This window comes from Miniopterus schreibersii, assembly GCF_964146895.1.
Source record: "Miniopterus schreibersii genome assembly, chromosome: Y".
Taxonomy (NCBI): Eukaryota; Metazoa; Chordata; class Mammalia; order Chiroptera; family Miniopteridae; genus Miniopterus; species Miniopterus schreibersii.
The window spans coordinates 538668-564742 of NC_138120.1; the positions used below are offsets into that span (position 1 = coordinate 538668).

The 26075-nt window shown below is 54.8% G+C and overlaps 2 protein-coding genes across 3 annotated transcripts; both read right to left on the bottom strand.

Moving 5' to 3' along the window:
* Positions 1-1332: 1332 nt before the first annotated feature.
* LOC308551942 (ADP/ATP translocase 3) lies at positions 1333-4708 on the bottom strand. Its single transcript, XM_081126853.1, has 4 exons — positions 4437-4708; positions 3378-3864; positions 2363-2503; positions 1333-1890 (listed from the first exon to the last, which is right to left on the bottom strand). The coding sequence occupies exons 1-4, from the start codon at positions 4545-4547 to the stop codon at positions 1733-1735; spliced, it is 897 nt and encodes a 298-aa protein (XP_080982979.1). The 5' UTR covers positions 4548-4708; the 3' UTR covers positions 1333-1732.
* Positions 4709-8390: 3682 nt separating this feature from the next.
* LOC308551943 (putative bifunctional dTTP/UTP pyrophosphatase/methyltransferase protein) lies at positions 8391-25881 on the bottom strand. Of its 2 annotated transcripts, XM_081126854.1 has the most exons (14): positions 25800-25881; positions 25661-25758; positions 24526-24657; positions 22891-22938; positions 21011-21075; positions 20106-20167; positions 19255-19363; positions 17792-18170; positions 16826-16988; positions 14227-14411; positions 13191-13323; positions 12225-12368; positions 10887-11009; positions 8391-10225 (listed from the first exon to the last, which is right to left on the bottom strand). In XM_081126854.1, the coding sequence occupies exons 2-14, from the start codon at positions 25751-25753 to the stop codon at positions 10008-10010; spliced, it is 1854 nt and encodes a 617-aa protein (XP_080982980.1). In that variant the 5' UTR covers positions 25754-25758; positions 25800-25881; the 3' UTR covers positions 8391-10007. The 2 variants fall into 2 exon arrangements, with proteins under 2 accessions (XP_080982980.1, XP_080982981.1); XM_081126855.1 differs by having other exon boundaries at positions 25661-25873.
* Between the last annotated feature and the right edge of the window lie 194 nt (positions 25882-26075).

Below are 26075 nucleotides of genomic sequence, written 5' to 3' on the forward strand. Positions count from 1 at the left end.
TTTACATAACAAAGGGCCTCACATACTGGCACACACTGCGGCACCCCAGGGGCAAGCATCTGAGCAGCAGATAATGTGTCCAGAGGGGGAAGCAGGGGACCCATGGACACCCCACTGCCCCAAGAGTTGTTCCTAACATAGAGCCCTCCCTGGGGAAACACTGGACACCCACCTGTGAACCCACGAAAAAGGGTATTGATGTCCACACACCTGCCCCCAGGAGCCTGGATCTGGGACAAGCAGGTAGGGCTCCCAGGACACAGTGCCCGAGGCGTTTACCTGGAAGGTGACCTCTAATGTTTAACCTTGTTTACTGGCATGCCTCCCATTACCAGTATGTGAGGGGCAGAAATTATCCAACATTCCAATGCCAACTGCTGCTGGCTGTGACACCCCCTTCCCCCACCCAGGAAACAAGAACACACAATTTGCAGAATGTCCCTGGGAGCCAAGGGCAGATCTGATCTGAGTTTGGTGAGCTGCTAATTAAGCAAGGCCTGGGCGACCTAACTGGTCCATTCTCAGCCAGGTGAGTATGAACAGGGCTGGAACTAGGTCCCAATGCAGAACCCACGTGTTGGCACAACTCCAGGGACAGACAGCTGGGGAGCAAGTCCCTGGTTACTCTGCTGCTAAGGCAGGGCTAAGGGGCTCAGGAGCTGGTCCCTCTGCTGAGGAGGCAGGAGCCACATAGGTGTGAGGGCTGTCCTGCCCTGTAGCCTGCAGGTGGCAGCTGACCTTGGGTAAAGCTGGCTGGAAAATGTCACCTCTAATCTGACCACCTCACTGTGGGTGAATTGAGGTCCTGGAACCTCAGGCTCTGCCCTCCTAGGCCAGGACTCTGGACACCCCAGCACAGCAGGCTCGGGTCCACTGGGCTACAACCCCATTCCCCAGGAGACAAGCCCAGAGGAGGTCAGAATCCCACCTCCAGCCAGGTCCAGACTAGGCCAGTTTATGGTGACACACCTGTACTCCCTTTGTAAGGGGTTCTGCTGGAGAGCCAAGGCAGGTGTAGGCAGGGCATGTATCAGGGATGTCACTCCTGGGCTCCTTGGAGGGAAAACTGAGGCTACATGGTTACCGCAGGAAAGATGGGGGGGACAGACCTAGGGTTTGTGGGAGGGGATTTCAGGTGAGAAAGGCCTCTTTCCTGAAAGGTTTCTGAGCAGGGGCCCTCAGTGGCTGCAGGGGTCTCCCACATTTATCTGCTCCTCCTCAGCACCCAAGGGCAGCCAGGGGCCTGCTACGAGGCAGATGTGGCCCCTTCTGGACCCCTTGTGCCTGGCCCCCCGCTCCTCAGGGCCATCAGATCAAACTGAAACCAGCAGAGTCTGTGTCTGGATTTAATTGTTTGCAGAATGCCCGACATAAAATGATATCGCAAAAACTCAGCTGTGCAGGGGGGGACAGTGCAGAAGCACAAAGGGGCAGCATGGTTTTCTTTAAATAAACGCTATGCACAGCCCGGGCCTGCGAGGCGGGCGGAGCGGCCCTGCCCGAGGTCCCGGCAGGACGTCGGGGTTCCCTCCCCCTAATTGTGGGATGCGTGGAATCAGGGTGCCAGTGGTCATGATCACAACGGGCCCGTTCTGGAGCCCTGCCTGGCGCTCTACAGGTGATCTGGTCAGGCGAGGGTGTTGGAATCGCTGGAAGGTCAGTGGTCCGTAACCGCGAGGCGCCCGGAGCGGCCCTCCTGGTCCCGGGTGTGGGGTCTGGGCGGGGAATGCGCCTAGATAACCTTCTTTAGCTCGTCATAGAGGACCAGCACGAAGGCACCGCCCATGCCCCTGAGGACATTGGACCAGGCGCCCTTGAAGAATGCCTTGCCGCCCTCCTCTTTGAAGATCTTCCGCCAGCAGTCCACCGTCCCTGTGTACATGATGTCGGCTGTGGGCAGACGGGAGCGGAAGTCAGGAGGGTCACCAGGAAAGGGCACAAGGCCAATCAAGGGTCTCCTACTCTGAAACCCCCGGATACCACCATCTGGGCAGCTTGGAGTTCGTACCATGGGGAGAAGTGAGGTCCTGGACCCTGAGTGCCCGGGCTAACAGGCCCTGTCAGGCCTGTTTTGGGGGGTGTGATCAAACAGAGAACTAGAGAGCCAGCCCAGTTACTCCTACCCCCAGGGCCTGTGGCCACCCCAGAAAGGAGGTCAGAAGAGGGCAGGGACAGCATCCCAGACAGGGAAAGGGAGAACCAGTGACGGGGCTACCCCCACAAAGCCAGGGACAAAACGTCAACCAAACCTCTCTGGGGAGCGCCCTGATGACTCCAGACCTCTTAGGCTGACTGGGGTGCACGCGGGCTTTCTCTCCCCACACCCTCCAGAAGAGCCAGACCCAGAACAGAGACACAGTACCTCCTTTGCGCCCTGACTGCATCATCATCCGCCTCCTCACTGTGTCGAAGGGGTAGGAGACCACGCCTGCCACCGCGGTCACTGACTGTGCGATCATCCAGCTTACCACGATGTGAGTGTTCTTGGGGTCAGGGAGCATGCCTGTGGGGTCACAGCACTGTCAGGCCCCAGCACCCCACATGGCCGCCCAAGATCAGAGCTATATCATTCCTCCTGCCCCCCACCTCCCCCCACACACCCTGTGCCATTCCCAGGACCAGGTGGTTTTTGAGAGATCAGGATAACATCAGCTACAGGAGCTGGGGTGAGGGAAGCAACCTGTAAGCTACAGGAGACAGTTGCAGAGGACAGCTTAGTGCTTGGGAGTGGCCTCTCCAGTCCAGGGGGTGGACGAGCCTTGGAAGTGGGCACATCACACATTCAAAGCTGTTTCCTTGCAGAGCTGCCAGCGGGAGCAGGCCGGGGCCCTGACCTTCAGGGACTAAACTGCATCCTTCCCAAATTCACAACGGAGCTCCAAACCCCAGGGCCTCAAAATGGGACTGTATTTGCAAACGGGGTCTTAATGGCTCTGACCCAATAGGACTGGTGTCCTTAGAAGAAGACATTAGGCCCTGGGCCGTTCTGCTCAATGGTTAGAGTATCAGCCCTTGGACTGAAGGTTCTTGGGTTTGATCCCCAGCCCCAGGTTGGGCACATGGGGCAGACAACCAATAGATGTGTCTCTCTCACGCGATGTTTCCCTCCCCCCACTCTCTCTAAAAATCAATAGAAAAAATATCCTCAGGTAAGGATTTAAAGAAAAACCAAAAAAAAAGAATTAGGACAGACACACAAAGAGGAATGACCGTAAGAAGACACAGGGAGGAGACAACCATCTACAAGACAAGGCGAGAAGCCTCAGGAAGAATCAGCCCCTCCCACACCTGGGTCTCAGATTCCACCCTGGGACTGAAACCACAAGTCTTCTACCAAGCACCCTTGTCGCACCTGCCCTGGCAGAGAACACACCCACCTTTGGCTGTGTCATACACCCCAAAGTAGGCGGCCCGGTAGATGATGATGCCCTGCACAGAGACATTGAAGCCCTGGTACAGGCCGCGGATGCCATCTGACTTGGAGATCTTCACCAGGCAGTCTCCCAGGCCCTTGAACTCCCTCTCAGCGCCAGACTTCCCCACGTCAGCTGCCAGACGGGTTCTGGCAAAATCCAGGGGGTAGACGAAGCAGAGGGAGGTGGCTCCCGCGGCGCCCCCGGAAGCCAGGTTGCCAGCAAAATACCTCCAGAACTGCGTGTGCTTGTCCACACCCCCCAGGAACACTTGCTTGTACTTGTCCTTGAAGGCGAAATTGAGGGCTTGCGTGGGGAAGTAGCGGATGACGTTGGCCATGTTGCCCCTCCAGAAGGAGAGCATGCCCTGCTCCTTGGGGATGCGCACGATGCAGTCCATGATGCCCTTGTACTGCTTGTCGGCTGCGATCTGCTTGCTGGCATGTTGCACCTGGAGAGTGGAATTATCAGGGGTCACCCGAGGGCCTTCCCCAAATGACCAGCAATAACCCAACCGGAAGGTATCCTTAGAAAACTAACTCGTGCACGCGGCCGCTAAGCTGCCCTAACAGCTAACAACTTGACAGTCGCGGCAACAACGTTGCCAGAGCTCAGCCGGCAACAATGTCACAAAGTAGCGCACATCTGCAACAGTTTCACAACAGAGTGCACTTTGTTGCCGTGTAAAACCGCACAGGCGGCTACAAAAGGGTGGAAAGGATTCTAAGCACAACAAAGGGAACCGGCAGGGCCGCGCCCACCCATAGGGACCGGTCACCGCAGCGGTCCGGACCACCCGAAGGGCCCGGAGAACGCGTGCGCGCCGCGGCCCCGCCTCTGCGCATGCGCCCCCGCGCTCGGAACGCGCCCCCGGAAGTCTGCGGCAGGGACAAAGCGGTGTTGCGCCGCACTTCCGGCGCCCTCCCGTCCGCGGGACCCGGTGCACGCGGCCGGGGCTGGCCCGCTGCCCCCGACCCCGAGCCCCTGCGGCCCGAGCCCGCGCATGCGCAGGCCGCTCCCCACCTGCAGCAGCAGCTTGACCCGCTCGATCGGGGCCACGGCCGTCTTGGAGATGGCGGCGGCGATGCCTCCGGCCAGGAAGTCCTTGGCGAAAGAGATGGCCTGTTCCGTCATGGTGGCGCAGCGGGGGGCGCAGAGCGGAGTGGAGGCGCGGAGAGCCGGAGTGTGGGCGCCGCTGGCTCAGCGCTGCTGCCGCCGCCGCCGGGACCGAAAGGACGGAGAAGCCAGCGCGCAGCCGCTAAGGCGCCGACGCCCCGCCCCGCGCCCCCGCGCCCCGTTCCCATTGGCTGCGCCGCGCGCCGGTGCCCCGCCCCTCCCAGCGCTCTGGGCCCCTGAGGGTTTCCGGGAGTCGCGACGTGCCCCGCCCCGCTTCCTCACGCGCCGCTCCCATTGGCTGCGTCGCCTGCGTCTGCCCGCCGCGCCCCGGCGCCTTACGCGAGCCGGGCCCCGCCCACGCGCTCTGCGTACGGAGAGGGCTCGGAGGCCACCGTGACCTTGTGAAGGTCACGTTGAGCCGGGAACCGAGAGAAGCACGTGCGGAGCGGGGAGGCCGGGAGTCGCGCACATCCGAGCCGGGGCCCCTTCCAGCCTGGGGTCCCGGAGAACCGTGCAATCGCGGGGTTCAGAGCCAGAACCCCCCGACACGTGCTGTGCAAACCCCCGAGCCCAGGGCTCCCCGAGCCCCCCCACACCTGCCCCGCGGCCCGGGTCTCCAGGGCACGCTCACCGCCTGCCCCGGAGATTCTGGCCTGTGCCATGTCCATCCCCGTGGCCTGCACGACCCCGCCCGGCCTTGAAAGGTTTCCGAGCCCTGACCCCGTGACCCCTGCGGCTCTGCGCTGGGACTTGGGGGAAAGGGGACTCGGGGGGAGGGGTTCAGGTGCCCCGCTTCACCCCACCTGGCTTCTTCCCTCAGTCCCTTACCTTCTCCTTCCCCCGCTGAAAGGGTCAGAAGGAGCCCTGCTGCCCATCGCGCTCACCTGCCCATTGACCTGCGCCCTCACCTGCTCATCTCCCGCCCCCACCCCAAGAGAAGCCCGGGACCCACTAGTTTTGAAACTTTGTTTGAACGTTTTATTGAATGGTAACTAAGTGGCACACGAGTCGCCAGTTGTCCCCGGGTGAATTTGCAGACCGGGGTTTACATCAGCGCCAAGGTCAAGAACAGCTACTTAGTAGCGGCTCCCAAGCAAGGGTTTGTTTTTTTTTTCTTTCTTTCTTTTCTCTTTGTTCCTTCCCTCCCCCTTCCTCATTTCCTTCCTTTTTATGTTGTTAGTGTCCTCACTTAGCCCATAAAAACCGCAGACACCCGACGGATGATAGATGGATGCTGATAAGCCCTGCACACCCAGGCCTCGGGGCTCCGAGTCCCCAGGGTCCCTGTAAAACCTGCCCGCGTCTGACTTGCGGTGAGAGGCAGGGTGGAGGCGGGGCCTGAGGCTGCGGGTTGCAGGAGCCGGTTCGGCTGCGGGACGAAGGTACTTGGAGGGTAGAGGGGCGGCCCTGGGAGCTCGACCTTGGAGGTGCTCGCACATTCCTAAGGCTTCACCTGGCGTGGGGTGGGGAATGTGCCTTGGTGGGAGGGGGGGCAGCCCAAGAGCCTGCACCCACCCCTGCACCCACCCCTGCACCCACCGTGGGCTTCTGGGGTAGAGAACACAGGGAGGTCACGGCTTCTGGGCTGGGGTGGAATTTGCCCAGCGGGCTGAGTCTCTGCACTCTTGGATGGGAAAAGCATCCCTCTGCCTTTCATTTTTTCACTGGACCAGCCTGTTGGGCTTGGGGGGGGGGGGGAGCGGGGACAAGGAGGGATTCTGGGGACAGTGATCACTCCCCCAGGGGCCAGCAGGGGCCATCCAGAGGGAGCTGCTCATTGAGGATTAAGTTCCTCTCTCTGCGTGTCTGGTGGGGGGTTAACTTATGCATGATCCATCCAGCCCCCTTCCCCAGGCACCTGGATGGCCAGTGCCCGGGGCACCCCACCACCATCAGCAGCAGGCTGCTGGCTGCTCTGAGCACCTGAGGGTCGCTGGACACCTGGGGCTGGCACCCAGCTGATGCTTTCTGGAAGGAAGGAAGGTACGTAGGTTGTCTTTTTCTTTCCTGGTAACTGGGTTCAGAACACAGAAATGTAGAAAGCGTTGCTTTGTGGGTTTTAGACACCCACCTGTTCATCCCTGGCAGGACAGCCCCCCTTTGCCCTGCAGTGTCTCAGGCAGCCTCGCACACCAGACACCCAGAACATGTACTTGGGAAAGGAGGGCCCAGGTAGACTGAACACCTGGATCGGAAAGGGAGACAATGCTGAGCCGGGGGGTGAGGGGAGCACCTCCTCCAAGGGGGTAATTCTAAGACCCCAGTGGGGAAAATGAGACCTGTCCCCCATTCCTCAGCGCTGTCCCAAGATGTGATTACACCTTGCACAGGGTCGTAGGTAAGCGGCTGCGAGGCCAGCAGGTGCTGCGGTGAAATCTGTATCCCCAGAGTGTCAGAAAGATGGTCTGAAAAATGGATGCGCTCGTAAAAATAGGGTGGGGGTGCTGGTCGGTGTGGCTCAGCCTGCACACCGAAGGGTTGCGGGTTCGATTCCCGGTCAAGGGCACGTACCTGGCTTGCAGGTTTGATTTCTGACCCCAGTTGGGGCACGTGCGGGAGGCAAGCAATCGGCATGTCTCTCACATCAGTGTTTCTCTCTCTCTCTCCCCCCTCCCTCCTTCCCTTCCTCCACTCTCTCTAAAAATCAATGGAAAAATATCCTTGCATGAAGCTTAACAAAAAATTAAATTTAAAAAGAGGGGAGGGCAAATTTAAAAAAAACATCATGTCTCAGGTGACGGCTCAGAAGGACAAGGTGGGATGGGAGATAGGGGGCGGGGGCAGGTGCTGGGAGCCAGACCCCGCCTTCAGGTCACCTGGTCTGGTGAGTGGTGAGGACCCTGCAAGGGACCGGGAAGGGCTGAGGCCATATAGACTCAGGTCATATCTTTATGGTCTGAAGTCCTAGCCTGTTCCCCACTCCCGCCCCCACGCGGCAGGTTTTACCCAGTGACGAATGCAGACAGTCCCCTGTGCACTGAGCACTCAGACACCTGCTGAATGAACCAATGACTGAATGGACTGCACCTGGGGGGGGGTCAGGTCAGGCACCGGACTCCAACCTTGAAATTCCTGTTTGATCCCTAAAGAATTAAAACCCTTTAAAGACACACCCGTGTGCACCCACACTGGTATCCATTCTCTGACGCCCCGAAAAACTGTTTTTGTATAGTATTTGTAATATACAAAAAGACAGGTTGGTGAATCATATTTCCTCTCCTCACCATTTCCATTTCTTACTAAGACAAGTTCCAACACACAAGTGGTATCGGGAGGCCACGGAGCCTTCACCCAGCTCCCACAAATGTTACCGACTGTTACTCTCCAACCCGGAGCGTCTCCCATGGGTGGGTCCTAGGTTTAAGGGCACAGTTATCCATCCAAAATTATATATTTGTGGGTGTGTCTAATTATATATACAGGGTGTCCCCAAAAAATGTATACACACGTTAACAGCCGATAGCTCCACTGTGAAAATGAAACTGATTTTAATAAACATTGCCTTTATAATTATCCAAAGTGTGTATATACATTTTGGGGGGCACCCTATATAGTATATAAATCATATATGTATATAGACCTTTATTTGTAAAACAATTTACAAACTATATAAAATACATTCTTAAACAGAATATTATGTTTCTGTAAGTTATGTACCTAACAATCGGGTGATTTTAGCTCCGAAGCCTGCGACACCCACAGGTGGCCTCTCTGAAGGTGTCCCTCCCCACCTGACAGTCAGGATTTTTCCAAATAATAGCTTGTATATCTGAATAGCACAGTCTGTCATACTTATTGCCTAACACACATAAGAATTTGTTATAAACTCACTTGCTTTTTTTTTTTTTTTTTTTGGTAATCTACTTTACTTTCTATTCATTAAGAATAAGCTTCACCCCCGAGTCTGCCTTCACTGAATTTCAAATAAGAGACTTGTTAAATTTTACACTGTGGAGATACATTTGGTGTTTTTCACGATCGAATCAGCCACATTGATGGTAATGTACAGAAGGGGCTTCACGCAGTGTTAGAGCTGGAAGGAGTCTTAGAAATCAGGTGATTCCACAAGCCTGCCTTTTGGTTTCAAATTATAAAACGAACTAGATTTTCTTGGTTAAAAAACCCAATTGGTATAGAAAACTATAAGATCAAAGGTGAAAAACCTGGGTTCTCCTCACCCCACTGTCCCCCACCCCCTCCCCCCGTTTTTTGGGGGGGTTAATCCTCACAAGAATTTTTTTTCCATTGATTTTTAGAGAGACAGAGACAGAGAGAGACATCGATTGGTTGCCTCCCGCACTCACCCCGACCAGGGCCAGGGATCGAACCTGCAACTCAGGTACGTGCCCTTGACCAGGAATCGAATCTGAGATCCTTCTGTGCTCGGGCCCACGCTTCCCACCACTGAGCCACACCGGCCAGGGCGAGAGGTAACGATCGATAGAGATTCCTCAAGCTCCCTTCTAGAAATCTGCGTGTAATGAAATTAAAAATGCGATGTTTACTTTTTAAAGATAAATGCAACAATACCTCTCCACATTGGCTCGTTCCATTTAATACATCTTGGATGTTCCATTCCCTTTTATCTCCCTCCCGCGTTGGATAGGTATTTCTCTCGTTTCCACTCACGGGCTCTTTAGAGAAAACAGATACATTTACTGACACACAGAAGAGACCTGAGTTGGGGAACATTTTTGGTAAACAAGCAACTTGACCCAGTCCACCTCCTCCACCTGCCTGAGGTATGAGCTTCTTAAAGACTCAGTTTAACCAGCTGGGAGAGAGGGGCCCTGCTCCCCAAGACCTGCAGGGAGAGGGAGACAGAATCTGCTCAGAGAGCTGGCCCCCTGCTGGGCTCCTGCTGGGCTCCTGCCAGCCGGGACGGCTGTGACGTCACAGGGACATTGAAAACAGGCTTGAAAGATGACATCATCGGGGCTGGAGCACGGCTGGTGTGGCTCAGTGCTTGAGCGTCAACCCATGAACCAGGTTCTATTGGGGGTCAGGGCACATGCCCGGGTTGCTGCAGGCTCCATCCTCAGTAGGGGGCCTGCAGGAGGCAGCCAATCAGTGACTCTCTCATCATGGATGTTTCTATCTCTCTCTCCCTTCCTCTCTCTCAAATCAATAAAGACATATTTTAAAAAACAATGACAGACACTGGAAATGCTCAAGGCTGGTGGCGAGGGCAGGGTGGAGGGGGCTCCTGCTGCGGAGACTCACTGGGCAGGTAGGTGGCCGCCCTCCCGGGTACACCTGGGGTCTCCGCAGAGGTCGATGCCTGGCATTGTGAGGGAGGGACCCCTGGGCTGGCGCTGTCCTTTCCCAGGGTCTTCAGCCCCACGAAAGGGCTCGGAGAAACAGTGCTCCCCACGCCCTTTGATCTGGGCGGTTACAGCGAGCCCTCCAGTAAACGTTGCACCGCAAAGTCCACATTCCAGGATGGTGGCCCCCCCCAGGAGAACATCCCTGTGAGCCTCAGGGCACAGTTCTAGTGGCCAGGATCACATCCAAGATGCTCCCGGGGCGCGCGGCCCCCACCACCTCAAAGCCGTGCATCTGCAGCAGGCGCTGGTACTCGCCCAGGCTGCGCTCCTGGCCCAGCGCCTGCACCAGCGTGTTCAGCGACTCCATCAGGCCCCACCGCTCCGAGCGCTTCTCGTCTAGGAACGTTTCCGCCACCAGGAGGCCGTCACCTGCGAGCACAAGAGCAGCCGCTGGGGTCCCGCCCAGGAACAGAGGGAAGGGGAGCCCGGAGGACGCCAGCTGTGATGGGGATGGGAGGTCAGAGTTATGGGGTACACGCTGCAGACGGTGCCCCGTCAGGCTGGGGAACCAGAGAGGGAGACGGAGTAAAAGACCAGGGCTCCTCTGAGGGAATTCACTGGGTAGGAAACAGGTGAGGAATTCTGATTGTAGGGAGGAGCCTCCATGACCCCATCAGGGGGCAGGTGACGGGAACCTGAGCCCCAGCTGCCTGGAGCTCAGGTTAGCACCAGGAGTTAGCACCAGTCCTGCCAGCTACAGGAGAGATCGATGATTCGTGGGGAGTCCGTCTGTGAGCTGTATGGCCCTGGCCAGCATGGTTCAGTGGTTAGAGCATCAGCCCCGAGCCCTGAAGGGTCCAGGGTTCGATTCTCCATCTGGGGCATGTACCTGGTTTGCAGGTTCCATCCCCAGCTCCAGTAGAGAGCATGCAGGAGACAACCGATCGATGATTCTCTCTCTCACATCGATGTTTCCCTCCCTCCCTCTAAAAATAAATGGAAAAAATATCCTCAGGTGAGGGTTAACAAAAAAGAAAGAAAGAAGAAAAATGCCTTTTATGTTTTTAAAAAAGAAACTACACAGTCTCACCTGGTTTGCAGCTGTCCGAGATCTGGCTCAGCAGCTTGTGCACCTTGTCCTCTGGCCAGTGGTGGAGAACTCTGGAAAGAATGTAGAGGTCGGCCGCTGGGAGGCTGTCTTTGAAAAAGTCACCTGGTTTAAAAACAAAATATAATCATTCCGCTAGGTATACAAGAACCTGACAGAAATGGGGAGGCACCACCCTCTGAATTGAAATGGAAGGGGGGCTTACTTGTAGTGGGGTATGTCCCCCCAAAAGACGTGTACAGAACCTTATTTGGAAATAGGATCTTTGTAGATGTGATTAAGGGAAGGACCTGAGATGAGGTCGTCCTGGGTCAGGGGGGCCCAACATCCAAGGACGGGGTCCTTGTAAGAGACAGAAGAGGAGACACACACAGAGGAGAAGCCACATGGAGACTGAGGCAGAGACGGGAGGGAGGCAACTACCAGCTCCACGGACCCCTGGAGCCCCAGGAGCTGCAAGAGGCAGGAAGGACCCTCCCTGGATCCTCCAGAGGGAGCTCGGCCCTGGGACCCCTGGATCTCAGACGTCTGGTCTCCAGGATGGAGAGAGGATGAATGTCTGTTGTTTTAAGGCATCCACTCTGCATAGTTTGTTTTTACAGCCATACAAAACCAACACTGAGAAAAACTATTTGAAAGAGTTACATTGTTGCCCTTTTGTAGCAAATGTCATATTGTTACTATGCCATTGTTTCCTTGTTGTGGTTCCTGAAATGATACATTGTAACAACTTCACACAGTGTTGACGCATTTTATCAGGTGTTACAAGTCATGTAGACAGGATTTAAAGTCTACAGGAGGGCCCAGCCAGAGTGGCTCAGTGGTTGAGCATCGACCTGTAATCCAGGAGATGGCGGTTAGAGTCTGGGTCAGAGCGCACGCCCGGGTTGCAGGCTCGATCGCCAGAAGGGGGCGTGCAGGAGGCAGCCAATCAGTGACTCTCATCACTGATGTTTCTATCTCTCGCTCCGTCTCCTTTCCTCTCTCTGAAGTCAATAAAATATATTTTAAAAAATAAAATAGAGTCTACAGGAGGATATGCGTAGGTTACATGCAACCTCTAGGCTATTTTATATGAGGGACATGAGGATTGAGGATTTTGGTACTGGAGGGGGGTCCTGGTACCAATCCCATGTGGACACCAAGGGACGGCTGTACAGACGGAGGTGAACACACTACACGCATACATAGAGACACAAGTAGCATGCACACACACCTGCAGACACACAGAGACAGACACACCTGCACATGCACAGAGACATGCTCAGTGTCAGAGGTCAGCCAAGTGCTGAGCAAGGGTGGAAACACAGGAGCCCTCACCTGGCACGAAGCGGACCTGCTGTGTCTGTGGTCCGTCGCTTTGAAAACACGTGACATCCTTGATGACTTCTGGGAGGTCAAACACAGTCACCTTCAGACCCGGGTACTCCCTGGCGAGCTCGTGGGCGAGGACACCTGTGCAGCCTGTGGGGGAGGGTGGATGCAAACACAGACTTGATCACCTGACCCTCCTGGCCCTTGGGAATCCTTGAGTGAGCCTCCAAAGTTCGACCTCGGCAAAACCAAACAATGTTCTAGGACACGGGTTGAGGCCAGCGCTGGGAGATAAAGCCAGCCGGTGGTGCAAGTGGCTGCTGCCTAACATGGGCCTTGGGGCCTTCCAAAGTCAATACCACACAAGCCAGTAAGTGAGCAGATGAGCAGGGGTGGTGGGCACAGTCTCACGGGGAAATCCTTAGGGCAGGGCTGTGGGGGACTGTAACCTTCCCTTCTCCTTTCGGCTGTGGGAATGCAGTCTCAATGGCTGGTGCCACAGCAGCCACTCTGGGCCACCGGGAGGAAGGGGGTGCAGAGAGGATGGGAAAATGCAAGGTGGCAGCTCAGGAGACCTCTTGGGATGCTGATCCCATTACCCACTGTGGGCAGACATCTGTTTCTCCTGAATCCTGTGTAAGGACTGGGTCAGGCTGGGGTGGATTGTAGGACATTGTCACACCTCATGAGATGGGGACAGAGGGCTCCCCGTTTCTGTCTCTGACTCGGTAGCCACTAGGAAGGGCTCCATCACCTCTCCAGAGGTCCTGGGCCATCCTCAGGACCTCCCGGCGGCTGGGAGTTTCTGCCCAAGTCCTCTCACCCACCCTGGCCAAGCCTGGGTCCTTGGGGATTTTGCAAAGACATAAACCCGTTTTGCAAGTCTTGTGAGCAGATCAGGCACCCGCGCTTCAATACAAGAAAAGAAGCACCGGTGCTGTTGGCACCTGAGTCCTGGTGGGGTGTACATACCGCCCAGGTCGCAGGCAGAGGTGAATCGAGACAGGTCAAAGGCCGTGGCCACCTGGTGAGCGGTCAGCTTGCCGATGCAGTGCATGGCCCCCATAAACTGCAGCTTACTGTCCTGGCTCTCGTAGAGGGAGCCCTAAACCAGAGCAGGGTCTGAGCAGACTTGCAGACGCCCAGGGGTCCTGCACCCAGGTGGGGGGAAGGGTGGGGGCAAGGCTCAGCAGGGCTCTAGGGAGGGCACCGAGGCAGGGAGGGGTCCAGCAAAGGCTGCAGGGGTTGGGGGTCATGTAGAGGGCAATTCCATCCAAATCTGCCCGGTAAGACACCTGAGTGTCGCCGAGGCCCGGGGCAGCATGTTGGTGAAGGCGAGGCTCTGGGGCACAGCCCGGATGGAGGGACGGGGCCTCCCCACCTCGTCAGCACCTCTGGGGGCTCAGAGCACCTTTGTTTTCATGCTCTGCCTCCCTCTGTCTGTCTGTGTCCCTCCCTCTCTCTCTGTCCCTCTCTGTGTCTCTGTCTGTGTGTCTCTGTCCCTCTGTCTGTCTGCCTCTCTCTGCCTCTGCCCCTCTCCCCCCAGATGACTTAAGCCCCACGCTCTGCCACCCCCGTTTTCATGTCACACACAGAACCTGACTGAGCGCCTCATGTGTGCTCTGCCCTCAGCAAACCTGGGGAGCAGCTGTGCCCCTCGTGAAGCCCCCCCATACGGCCCTGCACACCCAGGCCTACACCCCAATAGGGCCCCACAGGACACACAGCCGTCTTGCATGTCAACCCCACGTGAGTCTCTCTGCACAGACGGGACCAGGGGAGAGACGGTGCAGGAGGTGCTTGGAGACTGTGGGCTCCTCCTGTTCAGCATCGTTACTCAGAAGAGAAACGGTTCGTTCTGTGCAACCCACTGGACCTGGGGGAATTCTCTTCTCCGGCCCTGGACTCCCTGAAACACCTGGACGCGGATCAGCCAGCACCCCATGCCGCTTCCGGCGTCCCCCCCCACTGGCCATCCTGGGGAAAGAAACGTCCTCAGCTGGGCTACCGGAAACAGGTCGTCCACCGTCTTCCCCAGGACCCTGGGGTGCTGGTTGGTCCCCTCCCGGATGGCCGACTCCAGGTGGGTGAAGAGTTTCCAGGCGCGGTCGTTCTCGTACATGATAAAGCCGTGGAGGGAGTACTCGCAGTCCGACAGCAGGTACAGGCTGGCCGCCTCCGAGTTACTGTAACCTGAAAAGACAGGGGAGGTCCTGGTGGCGACGCCCACACTCAGCTCACCCGGCCCCAGGGAGCCGCGACCGAGCTTCATGGAGAGGTGAGCGCAAACACTGTCCGCCTGCCCTGGCCAGCGTGGCTCAGTGGTTAGAGCATCGGCCCGCACACCAAAGGGTCACGGGTTTAATTACCGGTCAAGGGCACACACCCGGGTTGCAGGTTCGATCCCTGGCCGCGGTTGGGGCGTGTGTGGGAGGCAACCAATGCATGTGTCTCTCACATCAATGTCTCTCTCTCCCTCCCTCCCTCCCTTTCACTCTCTCTAAAAATCAATAGAAAAAATATACTCAGGTGAAGATTAACAAAAAAAATAAAGAATAAAAAATAAAGTTTGCAGCCTACAAGCTTCAGATGAGCCAGTCCCACAAAGGCCCCATAATTACATAGTCAATTCTTTCCAACAGATGTAGTCTATGCCCCACCGGTTGTGATTCTCTGGAGAGGCCTGACGCCTAAGGGGCCCATCCTCTCTCCGCACACCTGACATCCAGGCAGACTGTCCCTGCACCCGCCCCCGATCCCTCCCAGGACACTCCCACCTACAGAAGCCAAGGCATATAATCAATCTTGAGGATTGAGGTGACGGACACTGAGACCTGTGTGTGTCAACAGAGGACCCCACCCAACGCCAGTCATCAGATGGAGGGAACAGCTCGGTGTTCATTTCAACGACGAGATGATCTTACTCTTGAGACCAGGGCTCTTCTGAAGAGCAGCCGTGCCCCATGCAGAAGGGGAGGGACTGCTGACAGGGCTCAGGTGCGATATTGGCCAGAATGACTCAGAAGGCAGGTCCGGGGGCCAGTGATTAATGGTCTGCAGCTTGGAGCCTTCTCTGAGTTCAGTCATTGTTTTTGGTGGAGGAGAAGATTTAAATGATGTGGCTCAGAGGAAGGTCTGCTTTCTATGCTCCGAATCATGAGGCTACATTTGACTGCCTCTGGTGTGAAGGGCAGATTTTGGGACCTCCACTACCAGTACCCCGCTCTCCTCATATAACAGAAACCAAGCTGCCTCTATGGTCCTGGGAGCCCCCCTGCTCTTTCAACTTTCTCAGGGAACATCTACAATACCCCTGCTTGGAGACCATGCTCAAGAGTTGTGTTCCATTCAACAAACACATCATCCATCCATCCATCCATCCATCCATCCATCCATCCATCCAACCAACTATCCATCCATCCAACCAACTATCCATCCAATCATCCATCCAACCATCCATCCATCCATCCATCCATCCATCCATCCATCCATCCATCCATCCAATCATTCATCCAACCATCCAATCATCCATTCATCCATACATCCATCCAATCATCCATCCATCCATCCATCCATCCATCCATCCATCCATCCAACTAACCAACTATCCATCCATCCATCCATCCATCCATCCATCCATCCATCCATCCAACCAACCAACTATCCATCCATCCATCCATCCATCCATCCATCCATCCATCCAACTATCCACCCAATCATCCATCCATCCATGCATCCACCCATCCATCCAATCATCCATCCAACCATCCAATCATCCATCCATCCATCCATCCATCCATCCATCCATCCAACCAACCAACTATCCATCCATCCATCCATCCATCCATCCATCCATCCATCCATCCATCCATCCATCCAACCATCTATCCATTCATCTATCCATCCATCCATCCATCCATCCATCCATCCATCCATCCATCCATTTATCTCATCTGTCACCTCCCATCTACCTATCCATCCACCCGTTTTTACCTACCTATCTATCCATCTCTTCATCCATCTATCCACACCTTCAACTATCCTTCCATCCATCCATCTGTCCATCCATCCATTCTTTCATCCATGCATCCATCTGCTTACTTATCTATCTCTCCATCCATCTATTGATATCTTCCATCACCTACCATTTATCTGTTTATTTAACTATCTATGTATCTATCATCTCTGTCTGTTATCAGTATCTATCCACCCACCTATCTATGATCTACTCACTTGTCCATCTCATCTGTCTATCTAAATAAACAAATGTCTATGTTGTGCATCCATATAAATGTCCTATTAATTCTGTATCTCTGGAGAACCCTAATACAGACCCCATGAGACCAGAGCCCATAAGAAGCCATTCTGCTAATACACACGTGCAAACACACACACACACACACACACACACACACACACACACACACACACCTGTTTCCTTTCTTCCATCTGTCCCCTGTGTCTTACCCTCTGAGGAACAGTCACGCTTCCAAGGGCAGAGGGTCAGCCGATCAGGTCCTCCCTGCCTTGGCTCGGATGTCACCCTCACTCAGTGACCTCCTTCCGCCTGCTGAGATTCTCAACAAAACACCTGCAAGTCCCCTCACCTCTCTGTGTCTTCTCCAGCAACTCCAGGGCCACACAGATGTCCAGCAGCCGTCTGGTTCCGCACTCAGAGGCGTCAATTTTCCCAGCAATATCCACAGCGCTCAGGGGGCCTTCGTCTCGTAATAAATCAAACACTTTCATCTTGCAAGCTGTGAACAGAGCCTGTCCATGAAACACAGGTACAATCAGACTTAGTATGCGACTTACCAAGTACCTTTCATTCCCTCAGAAAACCTGGGCCCGCGACTCCGCCCTCTGCTGGTCCCATAAGTCCCTCTATGTCTTTTTAAAAAATTATTAATATGTTTTTATTGATTTCAGAGAGAGGAAGAGAAAGAAATAGAAACATCATTGATGAGAGAGTCATTGATCAGCTGCCTCCTGCTCGCCCCCTACTGGGGATCGAGGCTGTAACCCCGGCATAGGCGCTGATGGGGAATCGAACCACAGTCTCCTGGATCACAGGTTAATGCTCAACCGCTGAGCCACACCTGCCGGGCTCCCTGTCTGTCTTGAGCCTTTTAGTAATGGCAGATAATCAGCCCCCAAAAGACAGGCTGACCCTCAGAACCTGCAAACGGGACCTTATTTGGAAATAGGTTCTTTGCAGATGGGATGAAGGGAAGGATCTGAGATGCAGTTGTCCTGGGTCAGGGGGTGCCCTACGCCCAAGGGCAGAGTCCTTGTAAGAGACAGAAGAGGAGGCACAGACACAGAGGAGAAGCCACGTGGAGACAGAGGCAGAGACGGGAGGGAGGCGGCCACCAGCCCGGGGACGCCTGGAGCCCCAGGAGCTGGAAGAGGCAGGAAGGACCCTCCCTGGAGCCTCTGGAGGGAGCCTGGCCCTGGGACCCCTGGATCTCAGACGCCTGGTCTCCAGGATGGAGAGGAGATAAACGTCTGATGTTTAAGCCCCCAGTTTGTCGTCATTTGTCACGGCCGCCCCAGGACTCTCGTGGACGTACCTTGGATGCTTTGAAACCTTCTGTCAATTCCAGAAGGGCTGTGGGGGGCAGGCTCTTCACCATCCTCTTAGGATCTGCGCCCTCTGAGCTGCGAGCCTGTGGCCAGTCCTTGGGTAGCTGTGCCCCGCCCGCCTGCGCCCCACCTGGGCCGTGGCCCTCCGCATCGCTCAGGTCTCCCAGGCTCCCAATCGTGTCCACGGCAGGGACGGAGCCCTGCCTGGCCCGCTGCAGGGCCTCGGGGTGTGGAGGGTGGTACAGCTCAGCCAGCTTCTTGCAAAAGTGGTTCAGGGGGAAGCCGACGACGTTGAGGAAATCTCCGTGGACGTATTCCACCAGCATCCCGCCCAGCGCCTGGATACCGTAGCCTCCGGCTTTGTCCCTGAGGGGGGGGTTGTGAGAGAGAGAAAAAAAAAAAACAGGAAAGAAGGTGGAAGATCAGAGGAGACAGTTGAGCCTGGCTGGCGTGGCTCAGCGGTTGAGAAATGACCTGGGATCCAGGAGATTGAGGTTCGATTCCCGGTCAGGGCACAGGCCTGGGTTTGGGGCTCAGTCCCCAGTCGGGGGCGTGCAGGAGGCAGCCGATCCATGACTCTCATCATTGATGTTTCTCTCTCTCTCCCTCTCCTTTCCTCTCCATAAAATCAATAAAGATATATGTATTTTTAAAAGGGGGATGGTTGACCGAGCCCAGCAAGCTGTCTCTAACCCTCCAACCCTCCAGCCCTCCAGCCGCGGGGCCTCCTGTCACAGAGTTACCTGCCCTTGGCTGGAATTGAACCCGGGACCCTGCAGTCCGCTGGCCAACGCTCTAACCACTGCGCCAAACTGGCCAGGGGCTCAGAGGCCTCTTTAAGGGGGTCTTGGGCCCAGGTCTTCTTCTCTGCTGAGACCTTTTATTTTATTTTTAATTCTCACTTGAGCATATTTTTTTCCATTGCTTTTCAGAGAGAGAGAGGAAGGGGGGGGAAGGGACAGGGAGAGGGAGACACATCTGTGTGAGAGACACACCAACTGGTTGCCTCCCCCGTGTCCCCCGACTGGGGCTGGGGAGCGAATCTGCAACCTGGGTGCATGCCCTTGACCGGGAATCGAACCGGAGGCCCTTCGGTGTGCAGGTGGATGCTGTAGCCACTGAGCAGCACCAGCCAGGGTGGCTGAGGCCTTTCTACGGAGGAAGAGGTGCCCTCGAAGGCCCCTCCTGCACTCTGACCCAGCGTCCAGGGCTGTTTGACCCTGGCCCCTGCCCCGCTCTGTCCCCCAGATTCGGGCCCATGACAAGGCAGGACCCTCCTGGGCTGTGGTGGCCTCCATGTGGCCGGCGCCCTGTGACAGAAAGCGGGTTGGAGCTACTGGGAGTGACATACAGAGCCTCAGCCGGGCACCCAGGGGTGCTGTGACTCGGTGCCTGTCACCCCCCCAAGCCGGGCCATGGCTCAGGTGGGTGGGACACGGGGGACACTCACATGGGCTCCCCGCTGTGGATGTATTCCCACAGGAGCTCCTCGGACAGCTGCGAGAACTTCACCAGCGTCTCCTCGTAGAATTCGGAGACCTCCATGTCCAGCTGGCCGTCTGCAAGGACAGAGGCCCCCAGGGAGGACGCGGGTCACCTCCACATCCCAGAGTCTGTGTCGCCCCGTTTGGGGGAGGCTCTGCCCCAACCGTGCGTGCAATTCAGATATAAATCATTCATGGGGGGGGGGGATAGGTTCAATTAATTTTTTAAAATATGTTTGGGTTTGTTTTTTTTATTACTATTGATTTCAGAGAGAGGAAGGGAGAGGGAGAGAGAGAGAAACATCCACGATGAGAGTCAGTGATCGGCTGCCTCCTGCATGAGCCCCGAATGGGCCCGGAGATTGAAACTGCAACCCAGGTACGTGCCCTTGACCAGGAATCGAACCTGAGACTCTTCAGCGCGCAGGCTGGCGCTCTAACCACTGAGCCACACCGGCCACGGCCTTCTGTGCATTTTTTAAGAACTTTCTGCCACCGTGGCATAAGTTATACACACCCATGAGGGCCCACACCCCCCCACCTTCCAGACCCAACGATGTCAAAGGAAGCGTCTCAGAGGCTTGTCGCAGACGGGCCTTTATAAGTGGTACCTGCCACGTGCCCGCCACGTGGACGTGGCACGTGGCTCTCAGAGGTAATGCCCCCGACATCCACATCGCCCAGACTTTCCCAGGCAGGATGGGAGGGAAGGGCTGTTGTGGGGGTGACGCCCGAGCTGCCCCCATGGGCCCTGATCACTGAGATCCCCCCGGGTCCCGCCCTGACCCCGTGGAAGGGGGGGTGCCGGCCGTGGTACCTTGGCTGGAGCAGTGGATGATGGTGACTCCGGTGAACACGCTGTGTTCTTTCCCATTCAGCCTGCAAGACACAACCGTGCACAGGATGTGTCTCAGGCCGGAGCCGAGGGAGACACAGGAACGGGGCGGCCCTGCGCCCTAGGGCTCAGGTCCTCACTTCCAGTCCACGTGGTGGCTTTCTCCCTCCTTGCCCCAGATACCCCGTCTCCAAGAAAACCCATCAAGAGAGACAGGTGCAGCCCTGGCCAGTTGGGCTCACTGGTTAGCGGAAGGGTCCCGGGTTCAATTCCTGGTCAAGGGCACATGCCTGGGTTGCAGGTTCGATCCCAGGGCCCAGTCGGAGGAACCAATCAATGTCTCTCTCTCTCTCCCTTCCACTCTCTCTGCAAAAGCAATGGAAAAAAATATCCTTGGGTGACGATTAACAGCAACAATAAGAGAGATGCAGGCGTGGGGTCATCGGTCTCAGCGTGGGAGGGACAGCCATAGGGTGTTGCTTACAGGACCCAATGTCCGGGTCACCGGGGAGCACATGGACCCAGACAGGAGCAGGGGGCCACGTACAGAGGACTCGGAAGGGGCAGCCCTCAGCTGGCTCTTCCTGAGGGTCTGTCTGCTATCCTGCGACCCAAGGGAGACCCAGGCCCTGGCTCCCTGCTGGGCTGTGGGAAAGCTGGTCAGAGCGGGGCGGCCATGGGGGGGACACCAGCCGAAAAGTATATGGAGGGGCCAGAGATGAAGCTCATGGACCCCGGCTTGTGCTCCACGTGGGGGAAATTAATACAGCTAAGTTCAAGGCGCTGGGTCCGTCCACGAGGACCTGAGCCCCTGCCCCCCATCCTGGGCTCTATCTGACGGAGGGGGGGCAGCTGGTCCCCGGGGACTCGGTCCATGCGGCACCCACCTGGACAGCATGGTGTACGCGTCCTGCTTGTCCACCGGCTTCTCCAGGATCAGCCTTCCAACCGTCTATAAGAGAAACCGGAGAGAGGTGGGTTTGTCCACCTGAGGGCCAGACCTCTAAAGGCTGACCGGCCCACTTTTTCACGCTTTTAAAATTCGAGGGGAGATTCGCATAAAGTAAAATTGGGCATTTTTATTTATTTATTTATTTTTATTTATTTTTTAATTCGGCATTTTTAAATGATCCAGTGGCATTTAGTACTTTTATCATCTCTCTCTTCTTCCAGAATATTCTCATCTCCCCCAAAACAGACCTGCCGTCGACTGATTTTTAGAGAGTGAAAGGACGGAAGGGAGAGAGGGGGAGAGAGAAAGAGAGAGAGACAGAGAGAAACATGGATGTGAGACAGATGCTCCGATGGGTCGCCTCTCGCACACGCCCCGGGGGGGTTGAACCTACAAGCCAGGTGCGCACCCTTGACGGGGAATCGACCCCGTGACCCCTCCGTGCGCCGGCCGACGTTCTAACCACCGAGCCGCGCCGGCCAGGGCTGTAGAGAATTTTTATAAGTCCGTTTGAGCCAAGCTGATGACATGCCGGGGAGCAAAATCTCAAATGCCCCCCCCCTTTCAGCCCCCAAGGACAATTTTGTAGTTTCTTTTATGCATTTGGAATTAAGGGGGGAAGCCAGGTAGGGATCGGGTTATAGGTTAAAGGAGTCACCTGCTGCCTTCAGGATGGTTACCCCTCCAGGGGCCTGAGGACACATTTCAAAGGTGTGTTAACCAAGGTGCACAGAAACAACGGATGGGGCTTGCTTGCTAAAGGCGGGTAAACTCTTCAGAAAGGAAGTTATAAGCCTGCAGCCTGACAACCCATCATGACCCGCCTAGTTAGGGGGCTGTGATCTGATCATCTGGGAGGTTACGTGTGGTCTGATTTAGGACAATGTCCCTTTTTCCTGAATGAGGGGGAACCCAAGACGCTCCAGGCACCTGCCCAGGCAGATCAGTTATGAGAATGAATTTATACAAAAGCTGAGGGCTTAGAAATGGGCCTGCCTGGCCGACGTGGCTCAGTGGTTGAGCGTCGACCCGTGAACCAAGAGGTCACCAGTTTGATTCCCAGTCAGGGCACATGCCCAGGTTGCAGGCTTAATCCCTGGTAGGGGGCGTGCAGAAGGCAGTCGATCAATGACTTTCTCTCATCATTGATGTTTCTCTCTCTCTCTCTCCTTTCCTGGGCCAATCCACTTAAAGCAGACACTCTATCTAGGACCCCATGAGCTAGTATGGAACCCTAGAGTTTGGTCACCCCAGGGCGAGGACAGGGAGGGAATAAGGGAGTCCGGAAGACGGTGGCATAGGTTAGTGGGTGAGTCGGTGGGTTTTTCTCCTGCATTGGTGAGCTGGGTGGTGAGGGACTAGGGGAGGAGAGTGGGGGCAAGGCCTGGACTGTTACCGTGAAGATAATCCTCACAATGGGAACATTAAAAAAATTCTTTTTAAATATGTCTTTATTGATTTCTGAGAGAGGAAAGGAGAGGGAGAGAGATTTAGAAACTTCAATGATGAGAGTCATTGATCAGTTGTCTCCTGCACGCCCCCTACAGGGGATCAAAACTGAAACCTGAGCATGTGCATTGACCGGGAATGGAACCAGTGACCTCTTGGTACACAGGACAATGCTCAGTTGCTGAGCCGGCCGGGCTGGGAACATTTTTAAAACCCAGAAACAAAAGCAACTATAAAATTGAGCATGTTCCCCTGGCCCAGTGTTGTTCAGTGGTTAGAGCGTCGGCCAGCCGATCAAAGGGTCCCAGGTTCGATTCCCGGTCTCAGGCACGTACCTCGGGTGCAGAGGCCAAGAATCTGACTCACCACGATAGTGTCGGCTCCGATGACGATGTCAGGGGCCCGTAGGTCTTTCTGCAAGAGATCCAAACCCAGGTTTAGAAACGATGCATGTCTGCGTTTTGATATACACCTGCGTTTTGACGCACGGGGAACAGCCTCCTGGGTGGGAAGCTAGACATACTTTGTAGAGCAACACCTGTGTGTGCTCTCGTGCTGAGCAAGGACAGGAGTGGGACCCTGAATGCTCACCCCAAATCTGTACACCACCTTGAACTTGGGCTACACTTAAATACTAACCTTCCACTGCTCCAAATCAACTCATCAATATTCATTCACTTATACCAGTACGTATAGCATTAACTACAATGCATTTATTACATTAATTGCAACAAAATATTATTATAACACATAGTGATAAGCTACATTAATTCTATATTGTGAAGGACACTATTAGTAATTATCATGGGATACTGCAGAGGAATACATAGTATTAAATTGCATTAATTCTATATGACACTGTTATATTAATTATAATAGGATATTGCATAGTAACACATAGTAATAGATAAGTTACACTAATTCTACATAACAATACTGTTATATTAATTCTAATGGCATATTACACAGTAACAAACTAATTCATAATCTATATTATATAAATGATACTATTAATTACAGTAGCATGTTATAAAGTAACAGGTGGTAATAGATAAGCTACATTCTTTACTGTAAATGATACTGTTGTATTAATTACAATGGTATATTACATAGTAACAATCTAATTCATAATCTATATTATAGAAATGATACTATTAATTACAATAGTATGTTACAAAGTAACACATGGTAATAGATAAGCTACATATTGTAAATGATACAGTTATATTAATTACAATAGCGTATTATATAGTAAAAAATAGACAAGCTATATTAATTCTTTATCATAAATGATACTGTTAATCATGATAGTATATTATATAGTAACAAAGTAATAGGTAAGCTATATTAATTCTTTATTGTCTATGATACTGTTATATTAATTACAATAGCATATTATATAGTAAAAAAGTAATAGAAAACCTTTAATTCTTTATCATAAATGATACTGTTAATTATGATAGTATTATATAGTAGTAAAGTAATAGATAAGCTATATTAATTCTTTATTGTATATGATATTGTTATATTAATTATAACAGTACATTACAAACTAGCAAAGTAACAGATAAGCTCTATCACATATATGTTACAGGAGTATAATTGTTTACTCCATGGCAACACTCAGCAATAAATAAGCTGCATTAACTGCACACTGTAAAAGGCATTTATTTTTTAAATTTCATTTTATTTAAATATGTTTTTATTGATTTTAGAGAGAGGTAGGGAGAAGAAGAAAGAGAGAGAAACATTGATGAGAGAGAAACATCAATAGGCTGACTCCTGCACACCCCCCACTGGGGATCCAGCCTGCAACACTGGGCACGTGCCCTGACCTGGAATCGAATTAGAGAACTTTTGGTTCACTGGACGAGACCCAACCGAGCCACACCGGCCAGTACAAAAGGGCATTTATTATAACACGTCTATTTAAGACCTGAGCCCGCCGTCCCTCCCCCGCAACAGCCAGAGACCCTGAGGTGGCAGAAGCAGAGCCCTTGCCTGGTGCATCCTCCGGGCCACATCCAGGGCCTTCTGCTTGGCCGTCTCCATGGCATAGGCGTACGGGGTGGCGAAAGAGCCTTTATCGAGCTTTTCTTTAAACCTGGAAGGAACCACCTCGAACCTGAGACCCTGCAAACAGAGAAGACGTCGTGTGGAGGGTTTGAGGAACGCAAGGACGTGGGTGGGACAGAGAACAGGGAAGGTTTACGGTAAAATGGGGCCTTTCCCATGCACGGTCCCTCTTTCCCGATGCCTGAAGTTTCATCTAGAGCCAACTCCTGGGCTGGCAGGGGCTGCTGGACCTGGAGGGGAGACTCTGCCCACGTCAACCACACAAAGGCCAGGGTGTGATATTGATTGAGGTGCTGGGCACACAGGTCAGAAGGGTGAAAGGGCTGCCAGTCAGCCCCTAAAGCTGGGTGACTCACCCCTCCAGGGGTGAAGCAACTGAAAACATACTTCCCACAAGAAATGGGGGGGAGGGGGATGTGTGAGGGGGAAATACAGCTTTTTTGGCTTTGCCCCCTAACAAGACATTCCCCTGCAGGAGGCTGGTCATGGAAACTGACCCACCAAAGCCGGCAATGGGGGCTTTGACCCCAGGGGGCAAACTGCCCATCCCCTTGGCAACCCTATAAGAGCACCCTGTGCACCTTGTACCTGGCTCTGTCCCTTCCCACCCTCCCCCACCAGCTGCAGGACAGAGGGAGCTGGGACACACAGAACCTGGCTGGGCCTGCAGCCCTGTACACCCCAGGCAAGCAGGTATTAGGACCCTGGACCACTAGACCTGGCCTGAGGTCATGCACCCTCCTGCCCCACCCCCAGCCTATAGACCTGGACCCCGATGGCTAGGATCTGGCCCCAGTCACAGGTCACTACAGCCTGAAGACCCCTGGACCTCATACCTTGTCACTAGACCCCAACCTGCTAAGCCCAGCCCCCAACCCCCAGGCCAGAGACCCCAGCCCCTCATTCCCATCACCAGGCTCCAGGGTCCCTGGGTACCCTGGTCACTAGGCTCCCCGGTCACTAGGCCTGAGCCAGAGATCCTGACCTCCCTTCTGGTCACCGGCCCTGGGGACACCAGGCCCCGACCGCCACCCCACCCAGGCGGGTGCCCGCCGCTCACCGCCCTGCTGAGGATCTCCTGGCGGCGCGGGGAGGCGCTGGCCAGCACCACGCGCTTGTGCTGCAGCTTCCGGATCACCGGGTACAGAACCATCGCGCCCCGAGCCCGGCCCTGCGCGCAGCGCGACCTGCTCCGGGCTCCCGAGCCCCGGACACCGCGCTCAGCCCCCGCCCAGGCCCCGAACGCAGCTCCGAGCCCGCAACGCACCGCTTTTCAACCGACCCCGCCCACCGGAGGCTCGCAAACCAAGCACCGCCCGCACCGCGCCCGCGGAGCCCCGCCCTGACCACGCCCAGGGCCGCGGAGCCACGCCCCCAATAAGCTCCGCCTCCAGGCCTTTCTCTCACCCCCTTTGAGCAGGCCCCGCCCACGCCCAACGGTCTCTGCCTATCAGAGGCCAGCAAGCAAGGCCCCG